General features: G+C 38.7%; 1 protein-coding gene across 4 annotated transcripts; it reads right to left on the reverse strand.

The window, feature by feature from the left end:
* Nucleotides 1–48: 48 nt before the first annotated feature.
* Nucleotides 49–20,040, reverse strand: rtn1a (reticulon 1a). Of its 4 annotated transcripts, XM_043254960.1 has the most exons (9): nucleotides 19,706–20,040; nucleotides 14,381–15,163; nucleotides 13,067–13,963; nucleotides 2,484–2,691; nucleotides 2,258–2,396; nucleotides 1,790–1,859; nucleotides 1,391–1,437; nucleotides 1,019–1,077; nucleotides 49–932 (listed from the first exon to the last, which is right to left on the reverse strand). In XM_043254960.1, the coding sequence occupies exons 1-9, from the start codon at nucleotides 19,890–19,892 to the stop codon at nucleotides 893–895; spliced, it is 2,430 nt and encodes an 809-aa protein (XP_043110895.1). In that variant the 5' UTR covers nucleotides 19,893–20,040; the 3' UTR covers nucleotides 49–892. The 4 variants fall into 4 exon arrangements, with proteins under 4 accessions (XP_043110895.1, XP_043110896.1, XP_043110897.1 ...); XM_043254961.1 differs by lacking the exon at nucleotides 14,381–15,163; XM_043254962.1 differs by lacking the exons at nucleotides 13,067–13,963; nucleotides 14,381–15,163; nucleotides 19,706–20,040 and adding an exon at nucleotides 8,719–9,004.
* Between the last annotated feature and the right edge of the window lie 48 nt (nucleotides 20,041–20,088).

A 20,088-nucleotide genomic window follows, 5' to 3' on the forward strand; every position in this document is an offset into this window, starting at 1 on the left:
CCTTTATCTTAACTCATTTTGCTATGAATGACACAACACAAACCCTCCTACATTAAGGAACATTTATTTTTCCCATTCGTTAATTAAATACAGAGTGCAAATAGTTAAAGACTTTAAAATAACTGAACACTGAACATCGTACAAAGTTGGACAGAGTTTAGTACAGCTGGAGCTCTGCAGTCTGACAATCAGGTGCCCTAGAGAAGGACCACAAAGCTTGTCTTTAAACACCTACACGTATCCCTACATTTCTGCAAAAATTACAGTTACACATTTAGTAATAACATCTTCAAATTATCATTGTGCTCGAATACACAGAAAAGAACAGAAAAAAAAAAATCCACAATTCAACTCGATATTAATAAGTATGTCTGTACACAGAGCCACTCTACCAGTGACGGTGAATTGAAGCGATTAATTGACATGGCAGCAGGAGATTATATGACAGGCATGATTTTCATTTTCGTGTCACATTTTACAGCAGGAAATATGCACTGCAAAATAAAGCAGAGAGAGGAAGAGCACTGCAGAGATAGCAAATATTTACTCAAGACTGGACTTCATGCACTTAAATCAGAAGCAATGGAAGAGAGAAGTACTGTGTGTGTCCCTCTGGTATATCTATAGCTCTACAATCGCCCACAAGGTGTCATCTATGTGAATCAGTGTTAGTTACTTCAGGGCTTCACCTGTGGCTGGCAACAATGGGGAGAGGAAAGGGGGGGGGATTGGTGCCATTAACTAACATCATGATGTCTTTTTGCTGTTGATGCTTTTTTTTTGTTTTTTCTTTTGAGGTGACATTGGCCTCCTGTGTAGTTGGGGTCCTTCAGTGCTGGCAAAGTTGTAGATTTTACTGGCTATAGTGTTTACTTGTACAGAAGTGAAGAGTTTATTCCTTCTTTTTGGCCCCAGGAACCTTTTCTCTAATCCTAAAAAGCAAACAGAAAATTAGACAGGTTAATTATGTAAAATAAATAAATGAATAGAATTGGAATAGTATTTACACAGAACTTACTTTCCCATTATCGAGTTAACCTGGGTGCGCACAAGTCCTAAGTACTGATCAATCTGTGTCTGAAAGGGAGAAAAAGTGTGAGTATTCAGCATATACAATATGGCTGTCGATAGAATTTAAAAAAAAAAAACTACTGAAAGAAGTCTGCCATGAGATGCAAAAAAAAAAAAAAAAAAAGATGTATCTTTTATTCTGTGGCAGTATAAATAAAATAGTCAAATATTACCCCAGAATTCTGAATTGCGAGGAAAAAGGTTTTGTTCATGTTTTTTTCTAATTTTCTAATAGCTGTACTTTACCAAATTGGTTAGTTATTTCTATAATTCAAAATAGAACCTAAAAAAGGAGTTGTGGAGATTGAGAAAACATTACCTGGTACTTCTCATAAACCAGTGGCACGGTAAACATGGAAACCACCGCTAAAGAGAGAAAACCAAGGAGAGATACGGTCAGGACAGCTGAGCTGCGCTCCCAGAATGCAGTGTGATGTCACTTGATTACAGTTTGAGGTTATAACACTCTGACCTACAGCAGTGTTTGTGTGTGTGTGTGTGTGTGTGTGTGACATGGAATTTTGGGTATGTACCTAAGATTAGGACGGCACAATAAAAAGTTTAACATTTCTTAGAAAATAATTTCTTCATTTAGAATCAGCACTGATCAACTTTTCATCAAAATTCCAACAAGCTGTCTTTACCCACTGGTTTAGAGCAGGACAAATGTCAAAAAAAAAAAAAAATTGAGTGGTGGTGTGTTTGATTGTTTTCTTACCCAGAATCAACAGGGTCAGGCCATTAAACAGAGCTCCAACATAGGTCAACAACCACATCAACACTGCAAACTAAATACAAACATATATAATGTCAAATTATCTTTGCACTCAGTAACTCTTCCCACTTTCTAAAATTAACAGCATTTACATGTCTTTAAAATGATGTAAACCTAGATGAGGTGAAGACTGCAGGCCTAAAACTGCCGCTCATGGTTTAAAAATCACATGAGCCAAATGGAATTATTGGCCATTTTTGGTTCCATAATATGTTTGTAAAGGGCTATACTGTATGCCAATAGGTTTCAAGACCACTGTTCAACCAGTTAAACAAAATTAGCGAGTGCACCTTTAATACTAAAGGTTATCACGAGTTTGGCTTTCACATTGAAATAGCATCACAGAAAATTAGGGAAAGTAATATTCAGAAATCTAATCTAATCTAATCTAATCAGCTAGCATGTTTTTACCTTTATAGAATCGACCAGATCCTGAACCAGGAACAGCCTGCGAAGCTCCTTCATGGTGGAGTTGATGTACAGCTGAGTCTTCTCCACATACTTACTGATCTGATCCGCAGAGAGAGCGATCTCCACCTCCAGATAGGCCCTGACAAGAGAAGCCACGAGAGTAAATCAACAGATTCATTGTTCGATACACACAAAGGCGAATGACATGAATTGGCGTTGCACTAACTTGAAGGGGTGGCCCTCGTCGGTTTTTTGCACTGCCTGCAGGACTGATTTGTAGACTCGGAAACTGATGGTGGCGGAGAGGACAGCCAGAGCGAGATACGCTATGACACTCACCACGCTGAACTGGGTTAAAGAGAACAGCAGCAGCAACACGCTGCCGAACACCAGTCCGGACTGCTTCAAATCCCGCCAATGTAACAGATCTACCACTGAAGAGGGGAGAAAAACAAGGTGATCAGAACAAGAACCAAGTCAGTTGCAAAGTTTACAGTGAAATATTACAGTATGAAGAGGATTGGTCAGCATCATATCTGCACAGGTTGCAAGTCTCTACGCTTGCTCTATTTTAGTTCAGTAATACTGATCTATAAAACATTATTTACGTAGCTGTCACAAATTAGCAGCTGTTTAGTATTTGTCACACCTATTATGTAATAGGTAGCATTGGATGTTTACTTATCGCTACTAAAAGTGTCTCATCCACTGTATGTGTACATAATATATCTCATTTCTAAAGAATTAACCATTATTTCAACCATTATTTTATACCTTAAGTTCAGGTTTTGGCAGGCAGTGTGGGCATATAGATAAACCACTTAAAGTTACGTGTCCTTTAGAGCCCAACTAAGCACAACAGAAAGTGTGAGTGGAGCTCTGTCAGAAATTTCAATTAGTTTTATACATTTTTTCTTATTAATGACTGTATTCAACAAGCATTTTCCATGAAGAGAAAATGTGTAGCCTTGAGGCTATCAGTTCACACCTGTCTAACTCTCACAGCACCTGTTGCCAACTTATCTAACCCTAACCGTCTGTGTGCGCACACACACTGTACTGGGTTAATTATTTCTGTTGGGTAAGACAGTACAAACAGTCTTGTTATCAGAAGTGCTGTAATATATGACCTCACAAAGTGAGCTATGAGCCTTCGCCATACTAACATAAACTTGGAATGAAAAGGAGCATTAGGGTTACAACTTTTATATGGCAGGTTTAGTTTTGGCAAGTGCTTGAGTGTGTCCATGTAAAACGGATCGGATAAAAGACGAGGCTAGTCTACTGTGAAATTATCAGCACTCTACATAGAGGTGATCAAATTTATGTCTACAGCGTCACTGTAAACGTGTACCATCTTAAGTTACGGCGGTAATCCCCTTTGGCGCAACCTAATGTCAAGTGTCTTGCTCAAGGATCACCCCTTGCAGGGTTCAAACCTTTTGGTTACTGCTCTAACAAGCATCTCACAAAACTATTAAGACCTACAAATTAGTCCCACTGTTCTCCAGGAGCAAGTCATTTACCAAGTATTGGGATTGCATGCAGTACATGACACATCTTGATGTTGACCCGTTCCTAGGTCCGACCCTGGAACAACACTGTAATCCAAAAATGTAGTTTTGACCATATCTCTACACCTAAACCTAACCTTACCAACGAGTAAAGCCTAAAATCAGATTTACTGATAGATGAATAATGCTGATGTACAAGCACCAAACACTAAACTTCCAAAAAAACTATAAAATGGTTCTTCAAATCTGATTGGCTAATCGTCAGTGTTCTCAAAACACAATGTTCTGTCCTGCTGGACAGGAGCCAGTCCTTCAACGAAAAACTCAAAATATTCTGGCGCTTGTATTTGCTGTAGATGTGAATCTGACGGATGACGAAGAAATAATGTTTTGTACTTACAATGTCTTGTCCTTTCCACAAAGAATATTTAGCAGTTAATTATAACTGTTGTAATTGTTCCAATCCCGGATGCTGATCAATATAGAGTTGTAGCCATGTTAAGGTAGACAAACTATTGTTCAAATGTTTTGGATCGGCAGGAATTTTAACAGAAATTTTTAAAGAATGCTCTCTTGTGCTTATTCTCTCTCTTATTCTCTCAAGAAGAATTATTATTAGTGTTTAAAGCAATTACTGTTTAATGTTATTTCTTATAGTATTTTGATTAATAGCAAGTTTAATTTGAAACAGAAGTCTTTTTGTAACATTGTTTCATTCATTTTGGTAACTTAAATGACCCATTTCTTGAGTCTTACAGACCCCAAACTTTTGTATAAACTGTAGTGTATTTAGTAGCGGCTATGACCCATCTGTTTGGTCAGTGTTGATCCCTTGTTTTTTTCCTATCCATTTGGTCACCCAAAGAGAATTTCTTTGCTTTTTTTGTATGCAACTTGTTTCTAATTATTAACATACTTCACAACCAACAAGTGTGTAAGATGGCGGACAGGTTTCGAGCACTGTAAATTACAGCCTAGTTCTTCTCTAACTGCTGGAGGAAAACACATCCTACCTTTCCAGCCAAATATCACAAAGACAACACAAGTACAACTTGTTGCCATGAGAACCAGCAGAGTGAAATCTCTGAATCATCTCTTCAGTCTCTGCGGTAAGCGAAAGCTTCTTGTATTTCTTTTTTATAACCTGTATTTTTACACCTTTTGCTGCTGCTTCAGAAGAAACTGTTACACACTCACAGAAGCTGGTCTGTCACACTCTAGCGTGTGCACGACATTTGTAGTCCCCCGTGTGATTCTCCCATCAGTCCCACTGGGCTAAATTTAGCCTGGCAGAGCTTAGAGGAGGGCAGAAATATCGGCCATTTTTATCTTGAGATTTTAGCTTGAGTACAAGTTCGAGATAAAGTGCAGACTTCATGTTCGACTGATCGTTGAAAACACTATTAATTATTATTAATATCTACTGATGGTCTCTGCTCAGTAATAATGTAAAACAAAAAATACAAAAACATTACTATTAAACTATAACCTTTGATGGTGATACTTGCCTGCTCTGACAAAGCCTTCAGTTAACTGACTCTCTAAATAGAACAAAACTAAAAATAGCAACGTCCACACTCGTTTTTCCTAACACACACCTTTAAGTATTCACTTGGCCAAAGCAGACTGATATAAGATTGCTGTGTAATGATATCCAGTAGTAAGGTGACTTAAAATTGGCCCTAAAATCGCATATAGACACTAAAACGCCACCAAATTCCTTCCATCCATCCAAACCAGTGACATATGTAGTTAATTCCATCACTATGGACAAGTCTAAGAGATCCCTGATTTTTATCCTAAAACACCAAAACTGACAGAAGACAGAAAGCTACTGACCTGAACCACCCATGACTGCAGACAGCAAGAAGAAGAGAGAGAGACAGTGAGTGGGAACGCACACAAAAGGAGAGAGAGAAAGGCAGAGAATAAGAGGGAGGGGGACCGGCTCATACTACCATTGGCTAATAATGGACACACACATCACACCACACACACACACACGTTCATACAGCATAGAGGGTGACAAATAGACCAGACTGAAACACAAACAGTAAAAAAAAGAAAGAAAAAAAATCACAATTATGCGTGACCCTTTCGCAGAACCTAATTAATCCACCTTGTTTCATACGTCCTATGTGGCAAGTGTGTGTGAGATGAGAAAGAAAGGGGGCAGCAGCGGTTGCTATAGATACAGTGTTCCAGTTTCCTTTACACACATTGCTTAGGGGGCCAGCTTAAAATAAGAAGGTAGTGGTGGGGGGTAATTGTGTGCGTGTGTGCCGGTGTTTAAATGTCGGAGTGTAATTATAGCATCAGAGATGCACATCCAGCTTGACAACCAGGCTAACATTAAATCCAACCATTCACTTCCTGAATGAAAGGTCATTGCCACGGGCAAAGGCCTATATTGGAGTATGGCAGATGAAGTCTGGAGGTAAAAATCACATCCATTATTGCCATAGGGTTTAAATTTTTATGGATAACTTATAAAGCTTAAAAGTTAAAAAAAAAAATAAAAATTTTGCAACAGTTGTATAATATGTTGTGTCTATATACACAGTCAACATCTGTAAAACAATATTTGTCCATATTTTGTGTTTATTTGAATTACATTTACAATTTGTATTTATTTTAGTCATATCTGAAATGCTTCATGGGATTGTAATTCATTCTCTCATTAAAGTTAAGTACAATCTTGTTCATTTGCCTTTTTATATATTTTTTTCCCCTTCAAATCTAATTTTGTAATATTATGATTCACCTTATAGCTGTTTGGTTTGATTCATGACTTATAACTTTTAAAGAAAGACTTTTTAAATAACCCTAAGGGAAATATTAATGAGGACCAAGGCAGCTGTAAAGTTTGAGGCTAAATAACTCAATATTTTATAGTGCATCACAAAAAGATTATCTTAATCAGCTAGAAAAATGCTAAGGTAGTACAGAAAGTGATGAAAAAGGAGCATTTGTGACTTCTTTAAAACCTTCTCTGTACCTTTGATCTTGACAATATACAGCTTTGTGAGTGACTGGACTATATTCCCATTGAACACTTTTCACTCCTTGTCTGTCTTTGTTTATGAAATTTCATCACTTGTATGACTTTCATTATTCTGCAAAACAGGTTTGCAGGTTTGTAGCAACACAAGGTTGAGTAAATAGTGACAAAATTTTTCTGTTTTTATTTTATTTATATCTTTAAAACAAGTTGACAGTGCCTTAGTCTTCCCTGAATCAACATGAATGCTGTTTTTGTCACATTTTGTGTCAGTTTAAGTTTTTTTAGCGTTGGTTGTAGCTTATTGGTTAATGATCTGGGCTGCTGACACAAAAATCTCAAAAATAGGTGACCCAGGCACCAGAGTTACTGCGACCACAATCTTGGTGCTAATACATTGTGCTCCAAATCAAGACCCCATACAACACACACAAGTTTGGAAATTCCAGAGCTAAACAGGAAATGGAATCCAGCCCCACCAAACGATACAAATGTCACTGAATTCTGGAGAGAATATATGTTCCTAATGTTTCACTGATGGGTTACGCATAACAGGAAAGTTGTGCGTCAAGCTGATTTGAGGCAGACAAATAGATATGCCTCGATATTTATAAACACTGATTCTTAATTAAATACACATTTCTATTTAAAGGTATACTGAACTAAACTCCAGTGTACCAAATCATGCATATTTCAGGTAAATCTACCACTTCATATTTTATATATACTGTGCTTACTTTTTTAAAGTGTAATCAAAAAGAATATTCTGTCCTGTCATTAGAAACCCGGGTGTTTTATCCATTAATTAGCACATTAGAGCATTTACTTTATTTACTTTACTTTTATTAAATCACATATAATACAGACAAATGTATATGGACAAAAGTTCAAAACACTTCCTTCAGGCCTGTGAGTGGTTTAAAAAATACTGCACTGAATGTTTTATATATGTACGTCTTGCTTTATGCATCTCTCTGTGTGTATAAGGATGCAGTAAGATGGGTCTGGACTATAGAGAGTTTATGAATCATCAAAAAACAAGATCACAGTGATGTCATATGAACATCCAGGCAAAATGTGATGTCACGCAAATATACAGAGACAAACTGAGCAGATGTTTGTTCTGTTAAATTATCATGAGTAAAATTATCGAAACTCTATGCATATCTAGGCACCAGAATATTATAGAAATACTTACATGGACTCCTTTTCACTTAGCCCACGGCAAAACAACCACCAGAATACTCTAACAATGTCCTAGAAACCATTAAATATGCGCCAATTATAATGTTGTGAATTTGGCATCTCCTTACAGGCAGTAGTTTCAGCGAGAACTATGACACACAACTACTGTAGCTTTACAAACATACTGCCAACACTCACACAATGCAGTCCCTATAAATGGAGTCCAGGACTTCCTCCCAACACCATTTATTTAGGTGGACGTTTAAAATGTCCCTGCCAACGTACTAGAATAGCCCAAAGAATCCTATTTGTTTTTCTCATAAAAATATCCTAGCTCTCAATTCCTAAGTCTTGCATGCCCTCCCTCTTTCGTTCTCCAGGTATCATGGTTGCCTGTTGAAGAGAATGATGTAATCAGGATGGGTGTGACCTGGTTGCTATAGCGACAGCCTCATCCAGAGCTGCTGTAACCGCGATTGAAGATAAAAACAGCCCGAACTCCGTTCCGTAGCAAACGGAGCCTAATCTAAAGACGCAGTGGGGTTACCATTTCGGCATTACTATAAAGCAGACAGACCACCTGCCATCCCTCATCCAAAAACAGATGCCTCTCCCCTCTTCTTCCTTTGTCCCACCGGCGCAGAGAAAGAGGCTTTATGTAAAACGCAAAACCTAATACACGCTCAAATATAAAACACACAAGGCTATATACAACGAATACCACGAACACGGCTTTATACAGACAAACATGAAATCTGTACCCTGCCCTCTCCAGCAGCTCCAGGTGCACTCTTTTTTCCCTTTATCCATGTCTGTCGTTTCTCTCGCAGCTGTTGTCTTTCTCTTTTCTCTTTCGCAGATCTTACGTCTTCCCGAGACCCACTATCTCACGCGTCCGAAAGGCATGAATGGCCGGAAAGGAGAGAAGAGAACAGAGGAGAGACGAGCTAACGCTATTTAGTGAGGAAACGGACTGAGAGAAAGAGAGGGAGAGGCGCTGCTCTGCTGGATGAAACAGTAAACACTGCAGCCTCCACCGCAGAGAGCGGAGCGTACCATATGCAACGCCCGGGGCGTAATGGGGGGGTGGGGTAGAATCAGATCAAAGAGGCCCCACCCTAACAAAGCTAATACATAAACATTAGCGAGGTCACGTGACCTCGTTGACATCGTTATCGGTTCAAAATGGGAGGAGGCTGCTGGGTTTTTATCTTGCTGCTTTATTCCATTCAGACCATAAGAAGAGCAGGCTAACATGTAAAAAGAAATATTCGCGCGAACCGAGTAATATCAATAGTAATATTGAGAAATATTAATTAAAAATTGTATTAATATTCACATTAACTAAACAAAGAAAAAAACAAGAACATAATAAAGCTTTTTTTTTTTACTTTTAGTGTATTTATTTTCCTTTTTCGTCGTCTGTTTTTGTCTTTTGTTTCTGTTGCAATTAGTAATTAGTATTAATAACACACATATACATACATATATATATATATATATACACACACATACACGTGTTATTAATAATTCATATTAGATTAATAATTAGTACATATATACTAACATATACACACACAGACACACACACACACACATATATATATATATACTATATATATATATATATATATATATATATATATATATATATATATATATGAGATAAATATAGAGAGCTCTCAGCTGAAACAATTCATAATTTTTGGACACTTCACAGTAGTGTGTAAATTATTGTAGTTTTGCTTTTGTTATTAAATAATAATGGCGATGATGAATCAGTAAATTCAGTAAATTATATTTATGAATCAGTAAATTCAGTGATTTCAGTCTCGGCTTATTCATTTTCATCATCTTCTGTTTCCCTCAGCATCTTCTCTTCTCTCTACGGGCTCACCACAGTAACAGCTTAAGCTCCCGCTCTTCCGTGTTACTATGGCAACAGGCTGATCTGTGCTGATCCAGATTGTCTCAGAATTGCAGTGTAACACAGAGCATTGTTATTTTAATATTTTAATATCACCACATTAAAAACACCAGCCTGTTCACACGAAGACACACTTTAGCACTGCCGTGATCTGTCTGTAGTGTTCTTATGAAGCTATTCAATGATAAAAACCCAAAGCTGTGTTACATAAACCAGCGGTCTCTCTCGCCCTCTGCAGGTTATTTACGGCAGCGCTGCCGTAAAGGCGTTGACTTTTTTAAACATTCCAGAACCTTCAGTTTCAACAATCACCAGACAATAACAGGAATATATCTGTAATTCACAACGTTAGACTTACATACTGCCTATCTATTATAAAACATCTTTGTCAGTTTATCTGTAGCCACCTGCAAATAATAAATTAATGAATAAAGGAAGCAATATAGCAAATGAATATTTAATCGACTGCTGTTCCTTCAGACAAAATAAAGAAAAACACTTTATAACGCCTGAAGCATCATACGTGCACTGTCCCAGTTTTACAAGAGGATTATATAAAAATGTTTACAACATGAAAATCTGTTTCCCTAGAAAGAACCACTTGATCCAAAACAGTAGACATGTTGTAATGTTCATTCCTCCCACTGCTGTCATGAATTCGTGTCACTCAGGTTCAGGTAAACAATGAGAGACAGACTTAATCCTGAGACAAGCATGTTAAGAGCTGTTTCCCGGTTCCGTAGTTTCATGAACATAACAGAATATCTTCTCACTCCTGCTATAAAGAAGTTTTATTAATGGGCCTAAAGGAGATTTATAATAAGCAAGTATGTTTCAGTATAAATGTTGTTTAAATGTACAAGTTTAAAGGGTTTTAAAAAATAATGAGCTACGGAGTTGTGATCTGTGATATCTCCTGGGTCAATTTACTCCATAACTTTTTTTTTTCTTTGTTATTGTGAAGCTATGTAAATAAGCCACAGTGCAGTTTTTAAACTCACCGCTAGATGGAGATTATCCCCTAAATTCAACCTCAGTCGACCCCAGAAAAGAGTGGATCTGCCTGTGGCTGTGTGCTTGGTGAGTCAATATGACTTCACAAGCTACTTCACAATGAAACTGATTTCATACCAGCTTTCAAGGGACCATGGTGCACAATAAATGCACAAAAAGGTACAAAAGCAGTCCCTGGGACAGTACCCTTTCAAAAGGTAAAGGATTAACCATTTACTAATATGTACACTTTGCATATTATACGCACCTTCAACAATCTAAAATGCAACTTTTTGGGGGTAAACAATGTACAAAGGTGTACCTTTTGAAAGGGTACCATTCCAAGTGACAGCATTTGTACCTTTTTTCTGAGAGTGTTGATGCTTAATGATCTAAACTAAATTGCTTTAAGCTTTTGTGATATATCCACTCATAATCTATGTTACTTTCAAAATAAGAACAGACAGGATGTGACACAAATACTGGATGCCTGTAAAGGCTGTTGTTTGTGCTTTCGGACGGACAGTCATTGTCTCTCAGACTCTCCTCCATCGACTCAAATTAGTCCTTGCAACATAAGCAGGCTTTTCTAATTAAACTTTTATGGAAAACACCAGCTGTGCCAATAATCTGCTCAGCACTGGTTCCTCTTAGCATTGTAGAATTATGAATTGGCATGACTACGCATTCAAAGAACAGATGATAAAGGATGAGATCAGTGAGCTGAGTTACAAAGCAAATCCAGGAAGCTTGTGGTTTAAAAGAATATTTTGCATTCAGTACAATAAGAATTAGGGTTCATTTTGATTGCATGTTATAGAAATGGTCTCTTGTAAATCATGCTGTGTTTCATTCATGCTGTAATTTTCTGTTATGAAATATAAGTTATTATCTGTGCCATATTGTGTGCGTTTAATTCACTATAAGAGACGACTCATAAGAGTCCTTTGTTTGTGAATCAGAACTAGCACACAAACAACGGAAATACATTTCTTGCCATTATTTTGTGGTTCATGTTTTTTATTCTACATCATGTTCTTTACATGCAAAACAGACTACTCAAAGTGAAATATGACCTTTTCGTATTGACGTTTGTCTGGCATGACAGTTTGCAAAAGGAAAAATATTATACTAATTAGATCATACTATTAATACAGAAATTCTACTGATTATGTAAACTTGTGTTGCTTTTATGTCTGTATGATCATAACATCTATTTAAAACTGTTTATGTTTCGAAACGCCATTTGGTGATAAACAGGAGATGAGCTGCTACTCCCACATCATCACTTCATGACACTCACCACCTCTCATCACAGCTGTCAGGCAGGTTCTCTGCGTCACAGTGCTAATGTTAGCTTGGTTCCAAACCTGCAATCATCTAGAACAGTGGTTCTTTGACTTCAAGGCCCCCACTATGTCCAACACAACATTTGAAAGTCCCTCATATTGGCTATTAGAGATACTTCCTCTGGCCTTTTGCTTATTGCTACCGAGAATGCTAGCACAGTGAGGTAATTAAACATGATTTGTTTTCAATACAAAATAATAGTTATTGAGGGGAAAAGAAATATGATGTCAGCTTTATCTGGAATTTTTTTGTGTTTTGAGCATGTTCATCAAACTTGGTTGGAGGTTTGCTTCTATCCTGAACTGTCTGGCTCTTACTTTAAATGCAGCCTTAGGATCTAAAATTAATTTTGTGTACTTTTATTTTTTATTCAGTTTTATTATTCAATGAATAATGTTCATGTTAAATTGTCTTATTTTTAAAAAAATGTTTCTATGATTGTAAATTTAGCTAATCACTAAAGTGACAAAATATACCCATAGTGATTTTTCTCTTGAATATGAAAAAAATACGAAAAACTCTAATAAATGATGGCAAAACAAAAAAACTTAGGCATCCTAGATAAATTTCAAACCATTATGTCATAGTAAATACATTTAATGTGCTCTCAATAGGCAATGTTTGTCATAATAATCAGTGAGTTTCTCTTAAAAACTGTCATTGCAGTATGCAATTGCATTACTAAGTTTTATTAGCTTAAACTATTTTTTCATCTAATAATTTATTTTTTCTTTGTTACGTCTGCTTTACTTCAACTGACAAATGCTTTTTAATTAGTTATCAAGAACAGTGCTGCTTGTGGGAAGAATAACACATAATAACACAATAATGCCTCTTACCTTTCTGTCTGTTGACGCTTTGGAAGAACAGGGACACATCGGCCTCTTTCTCTGTGGTGGAACTCACAATACTGCTTTTGCTTTTATTCTCCTTCTCCTGACTGGAATGCTGCTCTGGAGTCACTGTAGACGTTCCCATTACTGCAGGCCTGGGTTTGGTGGACCAGCTGTCCTCTGCTTCCGGCTTGGGCTTCTCGACAGGTACAACTTTCTCTTTTTCCTTCTCTTTTTCTTTCTCTGTTTCTCTGAAGGTGCTAGCTGGGGGGTCGGTGAAGGGAGAAGCCGTAGCACAGGAAGTCGTGATTGGCTTAGAAAATGTGACGTTTGTGGTCACGGGAGAAGATATTTCTGGAGGTTTTGGGGCAGAATATTCCTGCTCCCTCTTGGGACTTTCCTCAGAAGCTGATTCGATTAGCAGGTCGCTGTCTAGCTCCGCCTCCCTTTCCTCTCTTAACAGACTGTAGATTGGTGGGTTGCTAGATTGTCCAAAGCCCCCCTTGGTACCCCCAGAGAGGTCAAATGGGTTACTAGCACTGACCTTATTGGTTTGTGGTTTGTCAAATGGGTTACTAGCTTTATCAGTGGGAGATGTGTAGCTGGTCTGCTCAAATGGGTTGCTTGCTTGGCTGAATCCGCCTTTTGAGGGCGGGGTCTTAGATGTCAGATCGTATGTTGGCGAATCAGGTTCTTCAGCCACTTGCTCAATTTCTGAATCTCCAGACTCATCTCCACTGCCTTGAAGGTCTTGAGCCCATGGGGAAGAGGGTTTGGCTGAGCTCTTGATGTCCTGGGCTTCAGGAAGAATAGGATGAGAGCTGATGCTGCTGGAATCTTGGGTGGAGCTCACAGACTTCATTCCTGCAGGCTGGAACAGCACATCAGATGGAGACTCTCGACCTGGAAAAGAGAAAATTGACAGAAACGTCAGAATTCAAGAACAATAAAATGTAAGAGAAAGATTATAATACAAATGTGTTAATTATATAATAAACTGCAAAATTTGAAACGATTAGCTGGTATTAGAGGCAAAATATTACCACAACTATATCTATCTATCTATATATCTATCTATCTATTTGTCTGTCTGTCTGTTAGATGTTATTAGAGGCAAGATATCTAGTAATTCATCTATCTTGAACTACCATTACCATAACAATTTTTACGTATTCTTTAAAGCTGCAGTCCGTAACTTTTGGCTCTCTAGCTGTTAATAAACAGAACTGCGTGCATCTTGCGGAAGAACATAGTAGCCAGAGATGCTTCTCTTTGTTTATGTCTATGACGAATCAGGCACGTACTGGGGGAGGGTTCTACCTGTAGGGGAGTGGTTAGGGGAGTGGTTAGCTGAAGAGGCTGCGCTGTCATCTTCTGGTTCTGACAGTGTTACTGTGGGAAGACCCTGCTGACCAAAACTTAGCACGCTCTCTCTCTCGGACATGCCCCCTTGGGGAGACACTCTCAAAGGCTGGGACTCTGTTGTAACCGTGATCTTTACAGGACTGGCACTCTGTGGCGTTTCCATCCTACGGTAAGATCGGTAATCTGCCATCTCTTCATCCGAAGGATCCTCCACGTACGGGAATGCATGCTGCCCACCAGCCGACCCCTGACTTTTCACCTCTGTTTCCTCAGATCCAAGGGGGCTCTTCTCCAAGTAGCGACCCAGATCGAAGGGGTCGTGGCTGGATGGTTTATTTTCCTTTTCATGAATCTTAGGCTTGAAATCTTGAATGTCATCTTCGTCTTCTTCATCATCATCTTCGTCATCTCCATAGCCAGACATGAGAGGCTGCTGCTTGTTCTTGACATTGCCCACACTACCAAAGTCACAGAGGTCATCCCCCATGTCCATGTAGCTGTAATGGTCAGACTTGTGTGAGCCCTGCAGGGTCGTCTGATGGTCTGAGGGGTCACCTGGGGTCATGCCGATGCCGGAGTCAGTCCCGGTGGGAGCAGGTGGAGAACGGTTGCCCTCAGTGGAGAAGAGAGAAGCACCATCATTAAAAGGATTAGAGGAGGACTTTGAGGAAAGGAGAGAGGTGTACAGATCACCCTCTCCTGGTGATGACTTCATGAACATGTCAGACAGAGAGTCACCTAGAGAGAGACCAATAGAGCAAAAAAAAAAAATTAGTATTTTATTAGTAATGGAAATCAATGGATGGAAAAAATGGAAATGAAATACAGTTTTTTTTAATTGAATTATTTATTTATTTATTTATTTTAAAAGGAAAAAAAATGTATGGTGTTTGTTTCCATTATTGGCTCTTAAATGTGTGTATTTTGAGCAAATAAAACAACATACAAAAATACTAATGTTTATTCATATCATAATGTGCATTCAAAAGTACAATATGGTACTCATGGATTGGTTTTTAATCTAGTAATCCCTTGTGAGTGGGGGTGGGGGTATGAATGCTTGGTCTGAAGGGGTTAATCATAATTTGATATATTTGTTTGGATAAAAGTTTATTTGCGTAGATTTCACTAATGGAAATAATACATATATAGAAAGGAGCACTTTATATAACTTATGAAGCACATAGATGCTTAAATCCTCTCAATTTTGCCTATTCAGGCACAGTATACTCCCTGCTGAGCCCTGTCCAGGAACCAGAAGTCAGATTTAGATATAAAGATGTTCATGGACTTTTAGAGTAGATTTAGAGTATATTTGGACATCTGCATATGAAGTGAAGAAAAAACAATAGACAAAGACATAAAGTAAAAGAGCTGAACAAGAATATATGTACTAGAAGATCAACAAGAAAATAGATTCTTTTTCCAGAAATTATGTAAATCTGATCTCACTGGAGTACGAGGAAAAGCAGAAAGTAAGTATAAACATGTAGTGTATTCAGACTGGTTGGATACTGTGAACACTAGACAGCCCCCTAAGACACAGCTGGAAACATCTGCTCTGTCTCTGTGAAATCAGTCCAGTCTTAAGAGGATTAATGAAAGTTGGACAACGAACCCTGTGACTGTTACATCTCCAATGACACGTGCACATCAGCCTGTGCTAAAATTATGGAAGGAAATAACATCATAATGGACCAATGTCTGACAGCAGTTTTGGGAATGATGTGATTCCAAAATCTATCATGCCGTCTTAATGTCTGCAGCTTATACAGACAGCTTCTAAGACAGCATAGCAGAGTTGTTATTGTTGACTAAAATAAACCTGAATATATTACAAATCATCTACAGCAATTGAAATAAAACTAATTAATAAATACAGGAATCTGAGTTAAAAATGTAATACAACTATTTTTAAAAATAATAATACTGCAGCATGAAATGAAACCTAGTTAGTCGCAACTTTTTTGTGTCAAAAGAAAATAATTGGCATTATGTTGCTTAGCTCATCACATAATACTAAAATATAAAAATATATCTCACATACAGATATGGGGACAAAACAGTCACTTTTTAATCAAATCAAATTCTAATTCACAGACCAAAAATCCACAAGTGAAAAGTTCTTTGACAAAGACAAAACTTAGTTTCATGGGTGTGTCTTGATTCAGTATAGCTTCCTAAATGTACCATTTTAGCCAAATCTTTATATAGTTAAAGTAGTGTTATTCTGAATTCAGCCAGTGACCCGATCACGTCATTTGCAATGCTTGCTGGGAGTAGGCGGACACTGCTGAGCTCCTTTGGCAAGACTCACATTTCCATGGTAACAGTGACTTCTCTGATTGTTGGAGGATTATGGGTAGTGTAGTTCTTTGCCAGAAATGAAAGGGACAGCAGGCTCAAAAAGGAAAAACCTGTGCAGGCTCTTATTCTATTCTAAACCTGCATGACTTCCTTTCTTCTGTGGAATAGAAGAAATTGTGAAAAATGTATGTCCAAACAATGAAAGCAATCCGGTGTTGTTTGGACTTCTTTTGTGTTCTGTTAATGAATAATGTCATACAGGTTTAGAGTTACATAATAAATTATAGAGTACTGATGGAAAAAAAATGTACAGCCTCAAAATTTATGCAATCAATTTCTTTACAGTATTGTGCTCTGTTCGAGTTGTCCTTGTATGCTGACTGCCTTTGGCTGAAAGTGACAGAAGGAATGGTCTTTTCACATTCACCCTGAACTATTTGTTGATCTCGCTCAGCCTCTCTCTCTCTCTCATGCCCGAGTGACTTTGTGAATGCAGACAGACAGTACACACCAGCATTCCTCCTCGTCTAGGCCTTTTCCCTCAGTGTACTAGACAGGCAGACAGAGAGAGAGAGAGACAACTAGCGAGAGACAGACAGCCAGAAGTGGATTATGGTGGACATATTGACATGCGTGAGCGATGTTACTGATGGTACGATCAGAGTTACGGGATTTCTGTTGTGTTGAGCTGCTCACCACGTGGACAGATCTTTTTCCAGCCCATCTTTTAAAGATCCATGAGCTCACAAGCTTGGCTACTGTAAAAAGACTGTGTGATGTCTCACTCTCACTCAGCCTATAAATAGGCCTCCCTCTGTTTATTTAAAAATGGAGAATGCTAAAGACGGAGCCAACTACAGACATTGTATGAAAGACAGGAAGAGAGAGAGAGAGAGAGAGAGAGAGAGAGAGAGGGGAAGGGAAGGGAAGAAACAAGAACCTTACCATAGCCACAGTGTGAATGAGTGAGAAAGAATCTTTGTGTGAGCGCATTTGAATGTGTTTAAGAAAACATGCGTATTTGGGCTTGCGTCCATGAGAGGAGGAAAGACTTTGTGTGTGTTTTTGTGTATGTGCAAGAGTGTGTGTTAAAGCTAACCAGCGCACGGGGGAGCGGAGGGATTTCAGGCCCTGGCTCATGAATATTTGAGCATGTGAGAGAGACTGTGCCTGGGCGTATGTGTGCATGCAGTTTCCCCATAGCTAATAATAGCACTCTGAGCCATAATGGCGGTTCAATCAGACTTTTTAATGGACCAAAGAGCACCTGCAGAAGCAGAAACTGACAATTAGCAACAGGAAAAAGCCATGAAAGCGAGCTGCAGTGGCTTTCCGTATGAAAGTTTGAAAGCATGCGTGTGTATTTCACCTTATGTATTTTACATGCTATGTGTGCGAAAGGCTGTAGTCACATGTCTCCACTCTAAAAGGGTTTCTATAGATACGTCGCTACTTTATCTGTCACATTGATCCATAGAAGCTCTAAAAGCACAATAAACGATGCAGCATGTGGTACAATTAAAGTATGAGTGCTCGGATGTCTGTCTCTGAACCTCTGATCATGTACACTTCCTTTTTGATAAGGTTCTATGTTTTATTATCGTCCGGTATTAAATCAACATTATTGTTTAGGAATCAGGCTTTAAGATGCCAGACCATCTCATCTAATAAACTCAATATTATTCTTTTTTTTGTTACGGTCATTTAGGATTTAGCTTAGCAGCTTTGAAATACTCAGAAACAAAATAGAAGAAAAAATAGGAGCTTTACAATGCAGAAAAAAATGATTTCTTAACGGGATGTTTTTCACAGCATCAAAATAGAGTTAAAGCAACATCATTTATGGCAATAGCACAAACTGTGGTGCACTCCAGCCAATGTGGTGGTCATGTTTGAAATGTAAGCTTGCCTGTGAAGAAACGCGAACAGTTCACAGTCAGCCACAATTAATTTATTCAGTATGCAAATGTGTCCAATAACAGGGGTTTACCCAGACAAAATGAGCACTATTTGGCTGGTCATGTGATCTCAACATAGTGGCCCCCCTGAGATGGTGCTCCATGTAAAATAGATTAGGCTACTGATGTTACTGGAGTAGCCATCTCAGATGATATCATTTTCAAGTATTACTCACTTATTTAATTGTAGAAGTTATTTCTTTGTGCACATTAAGGTCAGAATCAACAAAGCATGATGTAAATGACAACATTACAGTTTATGCTGAAATACATTCAATTAAGTTTATTGTACTACTTACTGGAATGCAGTTTTATGTTTTCACGATTTCTTAATACGACCCCACTGACAGGTTAGGTTTGGGGTAGACCTTTTCCTTCCAAAACACATTGTAAAACATTTGTCCAAAACTGCCACCGTGTAAAACATTTACTTATTGGACTGGGTTGGGTCTGGCTGTGAATCTGAAGGTTGTTCTGCTGTTGTCAGTACTGTATGAACTGTCATGTTGGGAAGTTTTAATAGTCTGGCTACGTGCTGCATGAAAAGATTTATTAGAGGGGTGGACAATGCCCAATTATTGAGCTATACCCTGTGATTTAGAACAGTGAGAGACAGGCTGAGGAGAAAGAGGGCAGAGAGACAGGCAGTGAGCACAAAGACAAAGAAATGATGATTACATTATTGTGGCTTTATGAACACGCATCATGATCCTAAGAGTTCTGTCACCATGATTGCTTAATTCTAAACGCACCAGAGAGCAACATAAGTATGTTTTGTTTGTTTTGTTATGTGTGTCGTTTGCTTGATCGTGTTATTTGAACTACCACAGTTGCCTGGAGCGCACTGTGCGTCTGTGTATGCAGAGACATCCAGGCGCTGTCACACCCATGGCCTGGTCTGCCTCTCTTCATCTCCAATTCATCACCATCAGCTTTTGCGTCTTCTTTTCTTTATTCGCCGGCACGAGCGTCGCCGCTAAACTACAACGCGTAATTATAAAAAGCCCAAATTTACCTGTAGATGCAGTTTCCATGGCAACGCCGCTTCCTTCAAAGGGATGGAATTGTTGCTTGGGCGCGTGCAGATCGTCCCGCATCTCGTCGAAACGGGGCCCTGCGCTCCCAAACATCCCGTTCTTCTCCTCCTCCTCCTCGAACCATTTCCCATCCAAACCCGGCCCCTCGCTCGAATTGGCGGACATGCTTGCAGTGATCGCGCGCAGAGACTTTGTTCGGAAGCGAGAACGACTGTGTGAGATCGCGGGAGAAACCGAAAGATGTGACGCTTAATATGGCCGATCCTGACCGATGCTTCCCGTCTCGCAGCAGCGGAGCCAGTGGGCTTGATGTGTTTGGTTCAGCGTCTCGGAGCTGACGTCACTGTATCTGTGCGGCTCG

Source organism: Puntigrus tetrazona, chromosome 13 (genome assembly GCF_018831695.1).
Source record: "Puntigrus tetrazona isolate hp1 chromosome 13, ASM1883169v1, whole genome shotgun sequence".
Lineage (NCBI taxonomy): Eukaryota > Metazoa > Chordata > Actinopteri > Cypriniformes > Cyprinidae > Puntigrus > Puntigrus tetrazona.

Bases quoted from the DNA above. Each gene is read 5' to 3' on its own strand.
- rtn1a (XM_043254960.1), bottom strand. From the start codon at position 19,892: ATGTCCGCCAATTCGAGCGAGGGGCCGGGTTTGGATGGGAAATGGTTC. The intron at 15,164-19,705 runs GTAAATTTGGGC...GTCTCTCTCTAG, and splicing joins CATGGAAACTGCATCTACAG to GTGACTCTCTGTCTGACATG. The intron at 2,397-2,483 runs GTTAGTGCAACG...TTCTCTTGTCAG, and splicing joins GACGAGGGCCACCCCTTCAA to GGCCTATCTGGAGGTGGAGA.